This window comes from Mugil cephalus, chromosome 16 (genome assembly GCF_022458985.1).
Source record: "Mugil cephalus isolate CIBA_MC_2020 chromosome 16, CIBA_Mcephalus_1.1, whole genome shotgun sequence".
NCBI classification, from domain to species: Eukaryota; Metazoa; Chordata; class Actinopteri; order Mugiliformes; family Mugilidae; genus Mugil; species Mugil cephalus.
The window spans coordinates 10,997,952-11,018,701 of record NC_061785.1 but is presented as its reverse complement, the minus strand read 5'-3'; the positions used below and the strand labels follow the sequence as shown (position 1 = coordinate 11,018,701).

General features: G+C 39.9%; 2 protein-coding genes across 3 annotated transcripts; one reads left to right on the top strand and one right to left on the bottom strand.

The window, feature by feature from the left end:
• Window positions 1–202: 202 nt before the first annotated feature.
• Window positions 203–10,753, top strand: gucy2g (guanylate cyclase 2g). Its single transcript, XM_047609752.1, has 22 exons — window positions 203–577; window positions 904–1,252; window positions 1,341–1,450; window positions 2,813–2,995; window positions 3,100–3,244; window positions 3,756–3,891; window positions 3,994–4,097; window positions 4,202–4,368; window positions 4,481–4,621; window positions 4,827–4,910; window positions 5,025–5,129; window positions 5,252–5,323; window positions 5,830–5,992; window positions 6,071–6,226; window positions 6,789–6,966; window positions 7,079–7,219; window positions 7,322–7,514; window positions 8,058–8,232; window positions 8,539–8,637; window positions 9,603–9,694; window positions 9,793–9,924; window positions 10,002–10,753. Exons 1-22 carry the CDS (start codon window positions 203–205, stop codon window positions 10,095–10,097), a joined length of 3,396 nt encoding a protein of 1,131 aa, XP_047465708.1. The 3' UTR covers window positions 10,098–10,753.
• A 179-nt stretch (window positions 10,754–10,932) lies between these two features.
• On the bottom strand, window positions 10,933–17,397 carry tectb (tectorin beta). 2 transcript variants are annotated; one of them, XM_047609322.1, is made up of 11 exons: window positions 17,224–17,397; window positions 17,075–17,150; window positions 16,707–16,897; window positions 15,074–15,225; window positions 14,892–14,994; window positions 14,649–14,752; window positions 14,484–14,567; window positions 14,250–14,412; window positions 11,847–11,925; window positions 11,719–11,751; window positions 10,933–11,217 (listed from the first exon to the last, which is right to left on the bottom strand). In XM_047609322.1, exons 2-11 carry the CDS (start codon window positions 17,139–17,141, stop codon window positions 11,144–11,146), a joined length of 1,050 nt encoding a protein of 349 aa, XP_047465278.1. In that variant the 5' UTR covers window positions 17,142–17,150; window positions 17,224–17,397; the 3' UTR covers window positions 10,933–11,143. The 2 variants fall into 2 exon arrangements, with proteins under 2 accessions (XP_047465278.1, XP_047465279.1); XM_047609323.1 differs by having other exon boundaries at window positions 14,892–14,964; window positions 17,224–17,393.
• Between the last annotated feature and the right edge of the window lie 3,353 nt (window positions 17,398–20,750).

The window sequence follows — 20,750 nt, the reverse complement described above, 5'->3', positions numbered from 1 at the left end:
CATTTTAAATACACGTCTTGAGTATAGTCAGAATAAAGAATTGCACAGTGAAAAAAACAACAATGATGGATTTAAATCCTCTATGCACCTCCCTCTCCCTCTGTCCTCCCCGTATTTACATTTTCTCCTCCCTAACCAACTGTCGGCAGCATCATCAGGGAAGTTGACTATTTAAACCCGCTAAAATCAAGCCGCTAATAGGATGTCAGTGATGCTGAGGGTGGTTTATTGCTCTGGCGTGAGCCCCACACTGGTGCTCTGCTTCACACTCGCCTTCACGGCCGCCTCTATCATCACAAATGGCACCAATGGGTCTCAAGCTCACAAGCTGCTCATTGGCTTCCAGGCTCCCTGGAACACGTCCTTCCCCTTCAGCGCCCTGCGCCTGGGCTCAGCCATACAGATAGCCGTGGAGAAGGTGAACAGCAACCCCTCCTTCCTGGGGAACTACAGTCTGGATTTTGTGTACAAGGACACAGACTGCAATCCCAAGGAGTCCCTGGGAGGATTCATCCACCAGGTGTGGAAGGAAAACGTGTCTGCGCTGTTTGGTCCGGCGTGTCCCGAAGAGGCCGAGGTATGATTCATGTGGAATTGATAATCGATGGGTTATTGATGGCGTACGCTTTGTGTTTTTTTTGGCTGTAGCAGTAGTAAAACGCAATTAATTCACTAGTTGTGCTTGAGCTTTCTGTTGTAGTCCGTCTTTATCTTGCATTTTTTAGTTTTTAAATAAGTTAGAATTATCATGCATGGCCAGTTTTTGAAATATATGAAGCTGAATATACATATTTACAAGAAAATCCCATCCTAGTACTAGTACATGGCATAAATCCCTTAATATATCCCTATCATGGTAAATAAATCATCTTTCTCTGTCCTTTTTCCGACAAACTTCCCCAGGTCACTGGTCTCATCGCATCAACGTGGAACATCCCCATGTTTGGCTTCGTGGGACAGTCCTCCAAAATGGACAACGCCGACGTCTACGATTCCTACATCAAAATCGTGCCCCCCATCAAACGGAGCGCCGAGGTGCTGGTGAAGACCCTGGGGTTCTTCGGGTGGATGCACGTGGCCATGATCGGAGGGGGGCTGGAGACAAACACCTGGGACAAGGTGGACGCTTTGTGGAAAACCATAGAGAACCCACTGAGGGCCAATTTCAAGCTGACGGCGGCCGTTAAGTTTGACACCAACAATCCTCTGCTGGTTCGCCAAAATGTTAAGTACATCTCAACAGTGGCCAGAGGTGAGGACAGCAGGTATTCTCAGAGCCATCAGTGGTCGACCTGTTATCATTTGTCTAGAGAAAGGCTTCTTTCCTTTGCGCTCTGCAGTCATTGTGGTGCTGACAAACAGGGAGGACTCCATGTCTCTGCTGCTGGAGGCCGAGCGTCAGGGTCTGATGAACGGCGACTACGTCTTCTTCCTGGTGCAGCAATTTGAGGTCAGTGGCAGCGTGGTGAGTAAAACCCATCGACACCTACCCACACATTCAGTAAATCCGGGAGAAGAGCGGACACCGGGGGAAAAGTAAGTTGCCCTTACATAAAGAAAAAAAACAGCATCCGTGCTTTATTAACACACATGGGCCACAGAAGGCTCCGGTTTCACCACTAATTATTTTATGGCGAACCCGGAGATGGTTTAATGGATTAAATGTTGCCTGTTTATTCCATATGTGGCACATAATCACATAAAATTAGACGCACATTTAAGCAACACTTGAATTATCACCTCATCTTGAAGGATACTTTACAGTTTGGTCGTAGATTAATAGATAGATAATTAATAATAACAATGCAGTGAGTGTTTGAGAGTTGTATTTGGTTTCATTCTACATAAAAAGCTGGAGTTAATTGTTAAAGGCACATCTCATGATTGTATTATTTTTTATTGGGTCTTTAAATTAATCCGGAACACCCGGGATCAAAAAAGTCAAACTAAACAACCATGAAATACCTAACTATAATGGAGTGCGCTGCATTAGCGTTATTTAAGTGAGTTTTGCCTTCTTTCCAAAAAACAATTAGGAAATAGTTTATGCATAGAATCCATTGATCTGTCCTGTGATAATTAAACTAAAATAAACAGAACTGAATAATAAGTTTACAGAGATGAGATAATCCAACCCCGTGTACATAAAACAATAAAACATCTTACAATAAAATCTGAAATAACCACGCTCACATTTAGGCCAAGATAAACAAGATAAGATGTGTTGCTCTTTCCTGACTTTGTCGTGGGTGTAATTCCTGAATTTATGATCTTAATAACTTTGATTTGCCTTATTTGTCTTAAATCATAAGCCAGGTGTTCACCCAAATACTGTTTTCTTGCTGGAATCATCTCTCCGAAGCGAATCCTGTGCAAAATGTGTCTCGTTTTGTGTCCTCTTTCTTACTGTGATTGTATCACAGGTCAGCAAATAGAAAAGTCAGTGCTGAAAGCTACAACTGGATATGACCAACATGATTTGCTGCTAAAGCCTCATGTTGATTTATTTTTTTTGCACAGGACCAAAATGATGCAGCCATTGGCAGATTTAATCCGCTCACGCCAGCGAGTTCATTAAGCTAATGTTAAGGTCGAGTTGGTTGAAAATGCCACCTGCAGCTGTTTTTTTCCTCAAGCTGACTCAGTTTAAAGCGATAAGCTTGTGGTACGGGTACTGTATACGGTACTATAGCAATACAATACATTTAAGTAACAATGCAGTCCTTTTATTTGAGTTCTGAGAGGAAAAATCTGTGATCAAACTTTACTGACCGTTTCTCCCATTAATCTCCCCTCACCCCCCCATGATCAGGATAACTTGTGGAAATATTCCCTGAACAGCAGGATGAACCAAGCTGCCATCAGAGCCTTCGACATGGTCTTCATCATCGGGCAGAAATCCTACGATGGCTACGAGTACTACGACTTCTTTGAGCAAGTTTTTCAGCGTCTAAAGGGACATCCATTTCGGAGTAACCTGACATCAGAAAAAGAGGCGAGTACTGACAGACGAGGAAGTCAAATAGTGCATTTGTAAACGGAAATTCAAAAAAAATAAATAAAATAAATTGTCAAATCTCCTGATTTAATCTGTTACAGGTCAGCCCCTACGCGGCATATCTGCATGACGCGGTGCTTATGTACGCGATGGGACTGAAGGAAGTCCTGAAAGATGGACAAGATCCTCATGATGGCCGGCAGCTTCTGCAGAGATTGAAAAACACCAACGGCATCCGATTTTATGGTAGCTATGAGCCTCAGTCCTGCAGGGTCACTGGGGTCCAAGGCTCATTGATACAGGAAGAAGGGTTTTTTTTGTTTTTAAACAATAAATGGTCCTTTAAAATCCAGAGTCAAGGTTCAAACACAGGGAAAACCCCTGCCTCCAAAAGTGGGACGATGCCAATTATTCTTTCGGCGGACTTCAAGTAGACTATAAAAGTTTCCCAAAACCAGGGCAGACTTACTGAGGATTCTGAAATCAGGACATGATGTCTACATGCGAATAATGCACATTTTCAGTCTCCAGTTTTCAAACGGGGACTATTTATTTGATCCAAAGCAGTTCCATGACCAGAGGCAGAAGTTACAAACTATCTGCATAGCTTAAACGGTCCAATATGTTTTGCGATAAACAAGCATTTATTCAAAGCTCCTTCGTTCCCGTACTCATTGCTTCATCTCGGTAGGATAATTTTCAGGGGGTGTTGGATCTGGTAACGTTTGGGGTTATTTATTTATTTTTTTCATTACAGGTGCTTCTGGTCTTGTTCACTTTGACAAAGAGGGGGAGAGAAATTTGGACTATTCCATTTATGACCTACAGCACACGAGAGACACCACCAAATTTGTACCAATCCTCCATTTTGACAGTCACACAAAAGTTGTCCGGTAACGAACACTTTTATACCCTCAAACAATGTTTTATCATTATTATTATTGGTTTGGTATAATTCTGAATTATCAATTCTTTTTTTTTATTATTTATTTCAGACCAACATCTAGGTTTGCATCTATCATGTGGCCGAAAGGAAGACCTCCTCCTGATGCGCCAGAATGTGGATTCAACAATGAACTCTGTCAATGGCTGATTAATGGTAAGGCAACGAAAAAAAAAACACTTAAAAACACAAATACCAGTTTAAAAGGCCATTCAGAACCAGCTGAAGCGTCATAACCTACTACTGTTCTGATGAGACAGACATCGCTCTGCTGGCTCTGCTCGTGACCTTCCCCGTCATCGGTGTGCTGGCGGTTTTGTGCATCGGGGTCCTCATGCTGCAGAAGTTACGACTCCAGACGAAACTGGACGACTCCTGCTGGTGGATGATCAACTACTGCGACATCACCATCATCAGGGAGCCCTCAGTACGAGCTCTCCAGATGTGTTGTCTGGTCTGAGGACGCTATCTGTGTGCGTGTATGTGTGTTTGAATGCCTGGTTTTGTGTTCACACTCTGTGTCTTTGTGTCTCCTCCAGGGAACTCATGCTTTATCTCTCAGCACTACAGGTAGTCAGAGTGGGAGTGGAAGCTCTCAGTCCAATTTTTCCAGCTACAGCTACGACCTGAGGGACAAGTCAGGCAAAGAAAATGTCTACACCACCATAGGTCTCTACCAGGTAGTGGTGTTAGATGACCTACATTTTGCAATATTAGTTTTTTGGATGAATGCTAAATATTATTAGCTCAGGTATTAGCGAGCATGTACAAGGTTTAATTACATTTCCAGTGGTCTCTAAATATGTTCACAAAACGAAATAGATAGTTCTGTCTATCAATTTTGAAGCTCTTTCTGGCTTTTTTTTTTTTTAAAATTCCATGTAGGGTAATCAAGTGGCTATCAAGTACATGAAGGACCACGTCACCAGAAATTTCCAGAAGCCTTCAATCATCGCTGAGTTTAATTTGGTAATGTTCATAATTTTGGATTTACTGTTTATATTTTTGGGATCATCATTTTTTTTAAATTGCATATCATACTATTATATGATGTGCCTAACCATGTTCAAATCTTTAAGACAGCTCAAAGAGATGAAGCATGAGAACTTGGTGCAGTTCTTTGGCGTGTGCATCGAGCCCCCGAACACCTGTTTGGTCACCCAGTACTGCAAGAAAGGCAGTCTGAAGGTCAGTGAAATGAAAAAAAAAAACAAAAAAAAAACATGTTTCTGGCGAGATAGACTGCGCTGAAATTCAACTTTAAAACACAACTCTTCATTTCACTTTGATTTGTTGTGATTTCTCCGCAGGATGTTCTGAAGGCTTCAGACGTTGAGCTCGACGGGATGTTCAAGCTGTCCTTTGCATATGACATTGTCAATGTGAGAATTAATAACGAACTAAATTTTATTTAACGCTGCATCTATTCAATAAATAGTTCGTTGGAGATTATACTGTATTTTCATTATGTTGAACTTTGCATATAAAAGTCTAAATCAGGTTCTTCTCTGAAGATTTTCAGTGAAATTTGTCAAAAAATACTAAACCCATTGTTCCTTTTTTGTTGGTCTGACAGCAGTTGTGAAATCATTGAAGTCAGACCTTAAAATGACCAAACTAAAAGTCCCCCTTAGTTGCCAAGAACAAAATATAAATAAAAGAATACCCTGTTGGGGCTGAGACACATTCTCTGTTGTCACTGTAATCTTTCTATGTTAACGTTTGTTTAAAATTTAGTGAATTCAATGGAAATTTTACTTAAAAAGACAAACTGCGGTTATACCACCGAGTTAGGATCCTCAAGCTATTTTCAGCGGCAGCATCTTGAACGTGTTTTATTGTAATGTGGATCTTTTTCGTGATTTTAAAATGTTTATTTGTGATACAGGGGATGGAGTTCATTCACAAGAGTAATCTAAAGTTTCACGGGAACCTGAAACCCAGCACGTGTCTGGTGGACAGCCGACTGCAAATCAAACTCTCCGGCTTTGGACTGTGGGAGTTTAAATACGGGAACAGAAACAAGATCATGGAAAACTCCAACTATGAAGGCAAGTGGTTTGAGGAGAGAAAGTGTCATCTTATATCTGTTTGTACTTAAGTAACACATGGTATTTAATTTGATGTAGAGATGTACTGGACAGCCCCCGAGCTTCTGAGACAGGTCGGGCCACCTGTCTTTGGAACCCCCAAAGGTGACATCTACAGCTTTGCCATCATCATGTGGGAACTCATGTACAGCTCTAAGGCTGGTCCATTTCAAGACATCAATTTAGACCCCAAAGGTTGGCATGATTTCTATGTCTTGGGCTAGACTGGAGCAACAGTAGCACACTCAATAAAACCTGCACAAGAAAATGTCAGTCAGCGTTATATATCATCCTTCTTGATCGGCTGGGTGCTGCTTAGCTATCGCGTGTTGCCATGAAATAAGTTATCGCAGTTAGCAATCAGTCAACATTGATTATTAACCAATATTCATTTGGATTATGGTAAATTCCAAACAACTATTCCTATTTGAAATATACCAATATTGTACAGTCAGTTGTTTGGTTACTAAAGTTGAAATGGGATGATTCGCAAGCAAGTTATGAAGCGTGTTTATGCCACTACAAAATTTGTCACAATTTACCCTAAGGTGAGCATGACTATACTGAAAAAATTCATAAACTATTCAGGGATCAGCAATATGTGTCTGGAGGCAATGAATATCTATAAAATGTTAATTGTATAGGAATTGATACAATTCTGAAGCCATGCCACTAACATGACTGAAAATATCCAAACAAAAATCTCCAATTTAAATTCTACATGTTTCTGTTGACTTGGCAAATGTGGTTCCTCCAGAGATTGTTATGCAGCTGAGGGCCCCTTTCCAAGGAGAACCCCTACGACCAGTGCTGTCCGATCAGCTTTGCGATGAGAACATCAACGCCCTGCTGAGGGCTTGCTGGAGTGAAAACCCTGACGTTCGGCCCCCATTTGGGTCCATACGGAGAAGGCTGAGGGACGCCAGTCCAGACAGGTCTGGCAGGTTTTTATTTTCCTACACTAACTTTGCTACATTCATTTAATACTCAACTCATTCATTCAGTAGGGGAAAAAACAGACTCATCCAAAACTTCTGTTTACTGTAGTCATGCAAATATACTAGATAATATGTTGGAGAAGTTGGAGAAGTATGCAAATCACCTGGAGGAGGTGGTGGAGGAGAGGACCAATCAGCTCACAGTGGAGAAGGCCCGCACTGACAAGCTTCTCTCCAGCATGTTACCAAGGTAGCGCATAAGACTGCATCAAAATGATCTACTTTATCTCCCTGCTGGACTCCACCAGCCTTACCATGTCAGCTCTGCTCTTTGGTCGTACATTGGTCGTAGGTACATTGCAGATCAGCTGATGGCAGGAAAGTCGGTGGAGCCGCAAAGCTACGAGCTGGTGACTGTCTTCTTCTCTGACATTGTGGGCTTCACCTCCATGTGCTCAGTCAGCTCTGCACTGGAGGTGGTAACGTTCCTCAACGACCTCTACAGTCTCTTTGATGACATCATCAAGATGTACGATGTCTACAAAGTAAGTGACATGAATATCAGTATATTTTATAGAAATAGTTTTGGTCAATAAGCTTATTTCATTTCAGCAAAGTGATGAGAACAGCTATGCCAGTGTCATACCTGTAACAATGGAAGATATAGCAAGCAGTTGGTTTTCTTAGCTTAGCATAAAGACTGGAAACTGTATAACACCTGGTAGAAGGTCAGAAATTACACCAACTATTACATTTAAGCTAACTAATTAACTGAATTGTGTTTAATCAATAAAGCCATTTAAGTGTTGGTAGCCAGATGTTGTAAGCAGTAACTCAAGCCAAGCCAGTTAGCATAACAGACAGTCTTTATGCTAAGCTTAGCTAACAACTTGCTCGCTATAGTCTAATCTGCTGTCCACAGCTTCAAGTGTGGTATTAATCTTTTCATCTAACTATCATCAACAAAGAAAATACTTTCCCAATATATCAAATTGTTGAGATATTTTAAGATAGTTTTTTTCTGAGGCAGCTGAATCGTAGTGTTTTAAAAAGCCTCCAATTTCTATCTTATGAATTGCCTTCATTAGGTGGAAACAATAGGTGATGCTTACATGGTAGCCAGTGGTCTACCGATCAGCAATGGCACCAAACACGCTCTGGAGATATCCACGATGGCGCTACACTTCCTGAAAGCTATTCAGGTCTTCAGAATCCGTCACATGCCCACGGAGAGCCTGGCAATTCGCGTTGGGATACACTCAGGTAATAGTCAACTAGGGCTAAACTGATCCACTACTGTGTTTGCAAAAGAGTTTCAGTTGGATAACTACTAGGAATTAGCACATTTTTCCTCTACTATTTGGCATTTATTTCATGTTATTTATATATATGATATTTAAGTTGAAATCTTGAACAGTGGTTTTGTCACAAATGTCAACCTTTATGGCCTTTATATACTTTATATCAAGGGAAACGTGATCAAATAGTACATGTGAACAATATTTCTTGTTCTAGTCCTACACCCTTAACATCTGACAAATTAATTTCAACACACGTGTTGTTCTGTAGGTCCAGTGGTTGCTGGAGTGGTTGGCACAACCATGCCTCGCTACTGTCTCTTTGGGGACACAGTGAACATGGCTTCTCGAATGGAAAGTAACAGCTTACGTGAGTTATGCATTGATACTAGTAGTATTGTTATTTTATCATTTAAATCTTGTATTATCTGGGTAACACTTTAAATCCAATAAACAAAAGCGATTATTGGCACATTAAAGATAGATGTTAAGAGTAGAAAATAATACAACTTAGCAATGGCAGAAACTGTTAGCTAGTTCCTGGGCTAGCTAATTCCTAGGGACATCAGCTTGAGACTATGGTCTGCTTTCTTGCAAAGAGAAGAGAACAGTTGTGCTATATTCCTATTTGCTTCCTTCCATCCAGCTTAGCTTAGGTTAGCATAAAAAAATGGAAACTGGGTAACAACTAGCCTGGATTTGTTCAAAATAAAACCATCTGCAGATAAATACAAGTAGAGGCAATGAGGTCGACAGAATACTACATATAAAACTAAATTGCTGAAGTTTAAATAATTACCATCCCAGAAAGGATTGGTCACCTTTGGACACAGCCATTTTCTGACCCTTGTTTCCAGTCCTCATGCTAAGCTAAGCTATCCAGCTATCAAGCTATGATGATAAATGATCAGACTGAAGCGTCAGTGAGTCATTTCAGTGGACTTTCATGGTGCCCACATTATGAATCCTTTGACTTCATAGATCAAGTTGTTTGCTTAAATATTTTGGCAACCATTGGATGATTTGTCATGAAATGTTTCTGCAAGTATTCACGATCCCTTGAGGATGAATTATAATGACTTTTATGGTCCTTTAATGTTTCATCTCAATCTCAGTGCATCCAATTCTTTGGTTTATTCCTATGAAACTACATGCAGTCTTCCTCAAACACAGCTGTGCTTTGTGTTAAGTCTTAGCATGCTAACAGGCTACATACTGTAAGATGCTTGGCAAATATTTCTTGCTAATATTGCTTGCATGTAGATCTAGATCTATGCTATTTTCTATTCTTGTATTTAAAATCTAAACATGCACGTGTATATGTACGCTACGCAGCCCTGAAGATTCACATATCCCAGTCCACAGCAGACATTCTTGTCCAGGCTGGATCGTTTGAACTGGAAGACCGAGGGGAAATTGAGATGAAGGTGACATTTCTGCATGTTTTGTTTAGTTTTTTCTCAGTAAAATGTCCTACCTGTGTTTTTGACGTGTTCTGACCAGAGTGTGTTTGTGTCTGTGACAGGGTAAAGGCTACCATAAGACCTACTGGCTACTGAATAAAGCTGGATTCAACCCCCCTCTTTATATCAACAGCTCTCCGCCAGCCCACACCCTCACTGTATCAACTGAGGTACAACCAGTCAACAGAGACAAGGTAAGGATTTCAATTAAGTATTGTTTTTAAATCTGAATTGTATTTTAATCAGTATTTTTTGTGTGTGTCCGATCAAGAAACCAGGAGGGGCCAAAATTTTGGACAAAAGGGCTCAGAAACTTCCAGCCAAAGCTCCCGCAACAGAATCCATGATGCCTGCAGTGAACGTTTAAAGGGCAAGAGGTGAACGGGCAGGAAAATCTGGAAATTTCACATCATGTCAAGCAAAACAAGGTTGTTTCACACATTTGCCAAGAGGAACACAAAATGTGGATGGAGACAAGCGGGAAAACACAAAACGCTGACTTCAAGAGAAGTAAACGGGGCCTTGAGCTTGAAATAAGCTGTTTGGTATTTGTTAATATATACAACGAAGGACAGATTGATTGAATTGTTATTTGTAGCTCTTATTTTGCACCTACGAGTTGCCTAAATCAACTTTTCTTTCGCAAAGGGAACATTTCTGTTGGCTATTTATTCTCACAACAGCTGTTTCTTGATAATATCTGTCATGCAGCGGAGCACAGTTTGGATTAGAAAAAAATAAATTAATGTTTTTTTTTATGTATTTGAGTCATGTAAGTCACAAATGCCTATAAACTGTAAAATTACAGCCTCAATTGTTAATATAATTAGAAAAGAAAGTTTTAACTGGAAAAGAGGAATATTTAAACTTTCACTAATGATGGGTGACATCAGAATATTTAATTCACGACAGGGACATCTGAATCCCTTAGAAGTGAATGGGTGTGCCTTTTTTTAAAAAATTATTATTTCATTTTATAAAAATGTATCTGACTCGCTGCTGTAATAAACAATAAATCCCTACTTCTAATCCCAACATGGCCCCATGAGTAAAGAACACGTGTGGACATTCACAGTATCAGAGTGTGTTTAACCATCTGATTTCTATCCATTTTGTTACTGTCGTGTGCAGAGTCTGACTTTAATTTCTGCATGGGAGAGAAAATTCTGTGTTTATTTAAAAGTTAAAGGGACTAGAAAATATTTAATTATATTTATTTTTATTGGAGAAAACAGTGAAATACATTACGTATTGTACGTAACATTGCATGCAGTTATCCAAAGCATCAATAAATGTGCTAAATGCTAATGAGAAAAAAAAAATCCTTCGTTTGAGAGTGGGGGAGGAATGTATTCATACGCTCCCTGAGTCCTGGGTAAGGCCCCCCTTGGTTTTTGTGTAAATGTAAATTCACTACATTCTTGATCCATTTACTAAATCACAACATGTGTTTATCAGGACCACCAGAAGGATGAGTAGCGAGGTGCCTGTTGGAGGAGAAGAAAATTCAGTGAAGAGAACGCTTTTTAATAGCTGAGCTGTACTTTACAAGCTCATTAGAGAAGTTTATAGTTTCAGAATATTTTCCCTTAATGTACATTTTATTTATGATTAAATACGATAAATCAACTTTAATGACTTTTAAGACCAGGGCACACCAAGTGGTTTGCCGTGCATGAGCGTCTCGTTCAGAACGACCAATTTCAAGGCACTTCTTCTCGATTTTTATCTTCATAACATCTATCATCGGATGATTCAAATACACAAACATTTGAGATTGCCTTAATGGTTGTAGGACTATTCAGGATACCAAACTCATATTCTGAACTAAGTCTGGCTACTTTAGTCCACCAAATAAATACTTTCCCTTTAGAGTTTTGGGAAATCAGACTTTGAAAAGCTACACTTTTGTTGTTTTCTGTCGTGACTGAACAGTTTTATTGAGCATTTTAATGACATTTGGCACAGGCCCATTTCATTTGTTTTACCTGTTATGTGTCCAGTGTTAGAAGACCCATTACCTAGTAAGAGATAGAGAAAATACTCCACATCACCACACAAGCTGTAAACTACATTATTCATTTGCCGTTATCTTAATCTTAGGAGGCAACTCTACCTTTAATGTGAAACTCAGTTGTCAGGACACCTCCGGTCGGCTCAACCTCCGCCGAAAGACTTCTCACAGAGCAGGGGCCCTTTGCGAAACAGAAACATCTCTCAAAACCACAGGATTCAAGGTTGAAATTGTGGTTTCAAAGGATGGAGTAGAAAATTGAAAGTAATAAATAATGAAAATAGTGAAATAGCAATTTAGGTGATCCGATAGCATGAATAATTTCTTCGACCTGATTAAAATCATCCAGAGTTATGTAGGTAGGCTATTTCTCATCAACAGCCGTTGTCCGTATTGACCTTTCTGTCACTGCTTCAAACAGCAAAGCCATTAAATTACGCTGCGTATGGAAGTTTCCAGTCTTCCGAGTTATAATCTGAGCTTTGTGCAGATGTCAAAGGCAAATAATAACTCAACATGTGTGCTTTTGGACAAGGGGAGACTTTACAGCTGGTTTCCAAATATAAAAAGTCATGACGAACACACCACAAAAGGGTCCATTAGAGACTGGAGATGTTATAATATTCTAATAAGCTGCAAATTATGTCTTTGTTTATTTGCATACCAAGCGTAAAGATCAGATCTGAAATGCCGGCTGGGGACACGTGTACTTTTGTTTTGTTTTTTTAAGGCCAGATGTGACCACAGGTACTTAAAGATGGCCCCTTACGATTAAATTTCTCAGGTTGGATGTTAATAAAAGGTCTGAACGGGGCCCAAGATGGAGACATGTCTCCAGTGCTGCCTTCCACGTGGATTCTGGCTTTGCTAATCTTTTCACACACTATCAGGCTACAATGAAAAATGATCAGACTGAAGCAGTGAGTCATTTCAGTGGACTTTCATGGTGCCCACATGATGAATCCTTTGACATCAGAGATCGAGTTGTTTGCTTAAATATTTTGGCAACCATCGGATGATTTGTCGTGAAATGTTTCTGCAAGTATTCACGGTCCCTTGAGGATGAATGATGAATTATAATGACTTTTATAGTCCTTTTGTGTTTCATCACAATCATAGTGTGTCCAATTCTTTGGTTTATTCCAGTGAAACTACATGCAGTCTTCCTCAAACACAGCTGCTCTTTGTGTTAAGTCTTAGCATTAACATGATTAACTTGGCAAATATTACTTGCTAATATTGCTTGCATGTAGAATTGCTTCCATAACTAGTTAAAAGCAGACTTTTAACTTGGAAAACTACTCAAAATCTAAACATACATGAAAAATGTTCAAAATTTCTGCTCTAAGTCATGGGATTTAAGGTTTTTGTGAAATTGTAGTTTCAAAGGACGGAGCAGAACATGGAAAGTAGATATGTAGTACGTGTAAGTAATAAATAATGAAAAAGCTTGTTCCGAAATATGAACAGTCATGATGAACACACTACAAACAGATGTTCTGACCCATCAGTAGGCAGCGATCCACTAGAGACAGGAGATGTTGTAATGTTCTACTATACAAAGCGCAAAGTTAAGATCAGATCTGAAATGCTGGCTGGGGACACATGCAGGATCTCCGCCATATGTCATTTGATCAACATCAAAAAAAATCACCATTTAGAAAATAAATACATAAATGTTGATGCAGGGATATTATCATACCTAACATAACTAGCCAATCAGAAGTAGGGTCGGGGGTGGGTCTTGGGAAGCATGGTTGAGATCTAGCTGCAGCTGATGCTGCATTCAAGACAACTTGGGGAAAAAAATTTGCTCCGAGTTGTCAAACTTAGAAATTTGAAAAAAACACTATTGCACATAATTTAATGTTTGGGTAACAATATACCAAACTTCTCCTCCAAGTTAACCTTTAGCGCGATATCGCTAAGCCTTTAGCTATGATATCGGAAGTCTGAAATAGAATAGAATTTGAAGTTGTTGTTGGAAAGATCAAGAGTAAATTTACGAATCTAGGGGAATGTATCCCTACTACAAACAAAGGACTTCATAGTAAAACACAATAATAATAATAACTAATATTAAATGTTAGGATGTAAGTTTCTGGAAAAAAGGTTCAGGCTGTACATACAAGGAAGATACAAGGAAAAAAAGATTTTAAACTTGTTAAGACTTGTTGCTTTGCTTTCTCCATGTTTCTGTCCATCCTTATGTCACCCAATGTTCACCCCTCAAGAGACAAACATTATTCCAACCCAGAGAGAAACAAACAGCTCAAGTCTTTGTTTTCCTTCCAAACAGGTTATCAAAAGTTTACAGCATCCTCTCAATCTGACTCCTTCAGATCATGTCAGTCTTTTCTGACTGAGGTGGTTACATTTTTATTCTGCGGTATACCAGTATCCCTGTCTTACTGGGACGCCACAACAGAAGAAAGCCATTATCAATGTTACTGATGCTACGAGAAGTCAAAACTGGACAATGTTTGGTAGGAACGTCGTACTCACGGGCTGACAGACGAGCCTCTCTCCGTCACAAACCTGGACCTCACAGTGGAGCCAGACGGTGGACACCTTCTCCAGCCGCTGGAAGCGGAACGAGTTGAACTTGAACGTGGAGCGGCTGTCTTTGGCGTTCTCAAAAATGGTCACCGTGTTGTCAGAGGAGCAGCTGTTGGAACAGGGACATTCTGTTACGACAAAGAATCACGATCTGAAAAGTTGAATTTCTCATCTTAGCACCTGTTAATGATGAGACTCCACCTCTTCCTGTCTGTGGAGTATGGAGTCGGAGTGGCCCAGCAGTTGTTGATTACAACTTTGAACCTGAGATTTTAAAGTTGGGTCAGAAATCTAGCAGCATTTTACTTTCTAATTTGTTTTAAAAAAAAATATTTGTCAATGTACCTGTTACTTAGACCTTTTGCCTCGATGCCGATAAAAACTTCTGAGCCAATCTCAGACGTGTCAATCACATAGGGAGCATCCTTCGCATACAAGAACTTTGAATTCTACAAAACACGCGTCACATTTTTGTTTTTCATCATCTGCCGATCTTGTCATTTGGCTGCGACAGGTTTTCATCGCACATCTTTGCATCAAAACGTGTCGCAGCCGCTGGAGAAAGCGGGCCTGTGTGCAGCTACTCACCGTGAACACGTTCATAGACAACTGTGACCTAAAAGTGCCTAAACTCCCATTGTTGACATAAACTGTAGCCACTCTGGAAAAAGCAGAAGGTTTGGTAAAAACACTGCAAGTCATTGGGTCAGAATGCACACGGTATCCACACTGTAGCTGCTGTAGGCCTCGTGTCCTGTGCCGGTGCTTACCTCTGGCTGAACACTGCGTTATTTACCAGGTAGGCTGCTCGGTACATGCAGCTGAAGGTGTAATTGACCGGCTGGTTTCTGACGGTCAGCGAGGTGTCGTTGGACACGATGGAGTTGTAGAAGATGTACTTGGGGTCTTTGCCAGGCATGTACTGTGGAGAGCAACGCAGAGAAAATGTGAATAACAAGGAGGCAGACTTTCTAAAAACGTGGCTCTAACAGGCACAAACATATGAGCATTGTGATGGGTGTGTGTCTTAAAGGGCCGGCACATTTAAATAATATGGAAGTGTCTTTGCATTCGTACTAATAAAGATACATTTACTTTAATGTTCCCAGTTTTGAATGCATCTTTAAATTCTATATAAAATGGTAGAAATCAAGTTTTATTATCGGTTATATTTGTTTGTATTTTTATGCATATTTTTGTGTAATAAAAAAACAACAATGATATTTGTAATTCACAGCAAACTGGATGTGAAATACAGTCGTAGCTTAAGAAACGAAGAACGAATAAGATCTGGGTGTTATCTCTGTGACTTCTGATTTTGATTTGAAGTTTATTTTGAATATGAAGACAAAAAAAATATATATAATATAAAATAAAACTAAACTTTTAAACTTAAGCTATAAAATACATATTCAAACGTAGACGCAATGCCTGACACTTATAGATAAATAGGATTAGTTTCATACACTGACTTCATTTCTTACCTCAATATGTAATTTGTAATTAGTTTTTGTTTACGCCTGTGGGTGAAGGTTCTATTTTTTCGTGTGTTTTTATTCTTTTACGTCCTACTTTTTATATATTCATGTATTACTGTCTTGTATGCGGTCAGAGGAACAACACATTTCCAGATCTTTGAGCCCTGTTATTCCCCTCCATTGTTTCGGGACTACTGGCAGAAAACTGAGATGGATATCTGAAAACTTGGCCAAATAAATTTAATTTCATTTACATGGCGTCGATAAAAAACAAAATTATCTCAAGATGTTTTATAGAACCCAGAGCCTGAAACCCCAAGAGCAAACACTATAATAATAACTCCCTTTTTAATGGAGGAAAACTTGAGCAGCTCATACCGGGAGACCCGTCTGGTTGAGGTCGGCCGAGTAGAGGTAAAAAGACCTGACTAAAGCATACATTCAGTATAACTAGAGCGCAATGTACCAGGTGATGGCTGATATTAGAGTTGTGACATTGGCAAACGAACCGAATCTATTGACTGGCTCTTTGAAACGAACGATGGGATGCTTTGAGACGGTGTAAGTGACGGACATTTCTCACGCAATAAATAAAGCATCTACCTAGAATTTTAGATATAGATAGACTTATGTATCCCATCAAGCCGATATGTATTGGTGGGAAGTTTGAATGATCTAGATCTCACCCTATCACAGTGCTTATTTCAAGGAGTTACCCCCAGGCAGGCATCTTAAAAATAAATAAATATCAAAGTGAGTCAAGGAACAGATCCGCAAGATCCAGCTCCCTCCAAAGAGCTATAAATCTTCTCTCTACAGATAATAATAATGATAATGTCGAAGACCTTTGCTTTAGATGGCATATACTGAGGGCTGAGGCAGAAAACTACATCCGAAATATCAGTAATGACCTGTGGTGTCTCACCTCAGACTGTGTGCCGCAGTACGAGTGGTTTTTGGGCGTCAGGTCCGGGATGATGAAGCGGTAGTAACCCGGGCTATGTATTCCCGTGTAACACACCCCACCCAGCGACAACTGTTCGATCTCCCAGCCGTAAGGACACTCTGGGACGTTGGCAATGATGGCGTTGGGGAAGCATGATACCATCACGTAATCTGAAATAAGACATAGATATTTGCATAATGACACTCGCTTATTTAACTACTTGATGTAATAGTTCAGTGATGATTACGTCTTGCAGTACATGAACAACAGGGAAATAATTGATCATGAAATGCAGGACGTCCGGTTTGGTTTGACCTATTGATCCTTGTCATGGTGTTTGTTGTTACCTGCTTTTTGGGGAGAACATGTCCATGCGACAGGCAAAAGTGTTAGTAGCACCCAGATAGAAGCCATAGTGTGATGCTGCAGAAAAAAACTTCGAAAGTTAGCAATTAGAGATGATTTTGAGATCAAAACTGCAAGCAACAAGACTCACCTAACGTGGGAGAACACCTTCGATGAGACAGATGTCAGGGGATACTCATGGCTCTTCGACAGCGTACTTGCAGCGACGAACACCGTGACAGCTCCAGGAGGGATTTTATACGATCACAGGTGAAGGTAATCAACCCCCTCCCCTCACAATTCGCTTGTCTCCACGTTTTCCTTCTGACAGGACGGATTTAAGAGCTCCATTGTACGGCTGTACACAAAAGCTCTCTCTGTGCCACTTGGACATTGACTTTTAAATGACCAGAGTCTCATAGGATTAGCATTCAGGGTGCTAGAGTCACCTTTCCTAAGAGAGACAGAGAGGCAAAGGGAAGGGTTTGATTTGTGGGACAGACTAATTAGTATAAGTCTGTCTTCAGATAATTATCAGGATGAATCAGGATGACGGAAGTTTAAAACTCAACACCAGGCTCACAGACTCACATTGTGTAAGATGACAAATCTAAACAGAATCATTTATATTAGCTGTGTTTCCATTACAATTTATTACATTACATTATTTCTGAAATTTCGCTTTGTTCGTGTTTCCATTGAAAGGTGCGAATGAGCTACAACTCTCTTAAATTCTTATTACGAGACTTCCCTTTGAGGAAGATGGACTATAAATGATCACACATGACACCCTCCATCATCTCCAGTGACGCCAGTGATGGGGAATTGCGAAAAAGTGTTTCCACAGCACTTTTGCAATACACTTTTTATCAGTACTTCTAAAAAATGATAAATGATGATGATAAAAACGTAAAAATGTTTTAGCGATATTTGACAGTCATTATTATACAGGATGAGATGTTACTTTGTGCCGAGATCTGAAGTAAAACGCATTCAGAAGCCCAGTCCAACTGAAACACCGACCAGCAGGTTAGCAGTCAGCTACTAGCTAACTAGCCTAGCCAACAGCAATAGGTAAGAAGTGATGGGATATGTGACTATATGTTAAACAACACATCTCCCCTCTGCTAAACACATTTAGAAACCCAGTCTAAGTGACAAACAACAAAAACGACAACAAAACAACAAGCAGGCTAGCAGTCAGCTACTACTAGCAACCAAGCCTAGCCAACTGCAGAACTGTCGGCAGAATGCGACACATCATTGAGGTTTTCAAGTGGGCATACAGGATACAGACCCAGGTTCAGGTAGGTGATGAGGATTAAAGACACAGGACTGGACCTACTCAGCTAGCCTAACCTTTAGCGTGTTCCACAGCTAGCGTGTTTCCTCCTCAGCCACAGCCACTCACTCCTTCGCTTTGCTGCTAGGGACATGTTGTTTACTGTTGTTTACTTAAGAGCAATGGTGGATTTTGGCACAAATTCATGGCAACGCACCTCGACCGGCCGCACACTGGCGCTCCACCCATGCTGCTCAGCCACAACATCTCAAGAAGGCTTAACAGTGAGTTTCAGTGTCCTGGAGTAAGCCCCCTCCATGCAGCCACCATGCAACTGTGTTACTTTCAACCATATGATATCTGAGATATTTCAGAGGTTTTTCAAAATGTAGTTGATTCAATTACCATTCTGTCTGTAATGGAAAAGCAGCAATTGAATTAAAATCAGCAAAGGTCTTTAGGCATCCCTGCTTATTTTGATTTCCTATCTCTTAGATTAAGTGTGACTTTGAGATTTTTGGATATATGCTTTTTATCTTCCTACGTCAAGTAAATTGTCTTTATAATGCTCGTTTAAAAAACCCAACTCATATGCTAAACAATCTGCAGTGGAAAGAGTTGCAAAAGTCATCAAAAACACAGCAAATTTAAAGACGATGAAGGCCACTACGTTAGAAATAGCAATTTACAGAAAGACACAACAAGAAGGCATCTGGAACACTGAACTAAAATGTTTTAATTAAGATGAAACTTAAACTGAAAAAGAAACGACCAGCAAGCTAGCCATCAGCTACCGCTAGCAACCAACAAGGAAACACCAGCTAACTAGCCTAGCCAACAGCAGTAGACTTGATAGATTTAAACCAGAATTAACACTGTGGACAAAGCCAAGCTTGTCATTTCCCCCCAATTCCGATATTTATGCTGAGGTATCCACTTTGCTCCAGTCTTAAACTTAAAGGGCAGGTGAGTGCAGTATATGAATATTTTCACGCAAATGTCTTCAGGAAAACATAAAAAGTGAATACCCAAAATACCAAACTATTCCTTTAACTCAAAAATCTCTTAAGATACAGTTTTCCTTTCGTAAGAGACACCAACAGATGTTAAGGACAGACATAGAAATGGGAAGCCTTGTCTTTGTCCCCTCGGCCAAAAAGGACAAACGATTCAGGAACAGAAAACCATTTAAGAAGCTAAACAGCGCAAACAGACATGTATGGATAGCTTGAAAATGGGATGGTAGCTCAGATAAGAGCAGCCACACACTAGTAACTAGTGTTCTTCACTAGGCCTCTGTCTGAAGCATTCAGCTATATAAGGTTTCTCTCAGTCTCGCGCTATTAGAGATCTCCTTTGTCTTGTCCGTCTTTCTTAAGTGTGATGGAAATGTGTGGTCTCTGTGGCCTGTTTATACCAGTTATATTGGTTTTCAACAAAAGCCTTTAATATTAATTAATGCCTGCATGCCATTATCTGACATGAATTCAGCTAAAAACGTCTCATATTTTATCATTTCTATATATATTTGTAGAAAAGGAAACGTCTCTGTAGTTTGACTTTAAGAGAAGACGCATCCATGCTTCCTGAAATCAGCGCACGTGCAACAAAGTTTGAAATCTTTCTGAACCTCAAGTTCCGTTCACAGCATCGAATGCCTCCTTGATGATAAGCGCTGTAAGGTGATAGCAGAGAGGTTAGAAACTAATGCCCTTCACAGGACAATTCAAGTCACCCTGCAATTCAGGGGGCAAACTGCAGACGATTAGCATCTGAATGGAGCGACGGGGGATTTCGGAAAGGGGTAGTCCAGGGAAGATACCGATCTAAGACTGGGTCAGGGGACAGCTAGCATTACAACATCTTGCTGATGCTGACAATTGGAAGTCGCAAGATTCCCTCATCTTATGTAACCGCTGCCTGAGATCCAAGAAACGTGCTCGGCCCATGTGTACGTGACGTCTGCTCAAAGCTTTAAAGTGATGCTGCAGCCAAAATCTTGGAAACTGTGGGAGTTGCATCGATTTGAATTGTGGACAACAGAAGCTAGATTCAGCTTAGTAATAACATATAGTTTAGAAATCAGCCTTTAAAACCATAAATACTTGCATTTTTCATTATTTGTTATTATTTTTAATTTATATTTAAAAACAAAATCTAGTCTAAAAAGTATAATTAATCATGCCTCTATTTGTACATTCAGAAACACAATATTAAAATTAACAAATAAATTAGTTCAGCCACTAGAAAAACTGAAAATACTTTATCTTTCAGGATATTTTCTTTTGTCTTGTTGAAATAATGATATAATTTTCTCAAAATCACGACCTGCATTCTCAAAATATATAAACATTTCAATGTAATTTTGAATGTAGGGCTTTTTTAAATTATTTTTT

Excerpts from the sequence above, each read along its gene's own strand:
- gucy2g (XM_047609752.1), top strand. The coding sequence starts at position 203 with ATGTCAGTGATGCTGAGGGTGGTTTATTGCTCTGGCGTGAGCCCCACA. Across the intron at positions 3,245-3,755 it reads CAACGGCATCCGATTTTATG|GTGCTTCTGGTCTTGTTCAC; the intron begins GTAGCTATGAGC and ends TTTTCATTACAG. Across the intron at positions 5,130-5,251 it reads GCAAGAAAGGCAGTCTGAAG|GATGTTCTGAAGGCTTCAGA; the intron begins GTCAGTGAAATG and ends ATTTCTCCGCAG.
- tectb (XM_047609322.1), bottom strand. The coding sequence starts at position 17,141 with ATGGCTTCTATCTGGGTGCTACTAACACTTTTGCCTGTCGCATGGACA. Across the intron at positions 11,926-14,249 it reads AGAGGCTCGTCTGTCAGCCC|GGCCCCTGCTCTGTGAGAAG; the intron begins GTGAGTACGACG and ends TGTTTCGCAAAG. Across the intron at positions 11,218-11,718 it reads TAACACTGGACACATAACAG|GCACCTCGCTACTCATCCTT; the intron begins GTAAAACAAATG and ends CTCCTCCAACAG.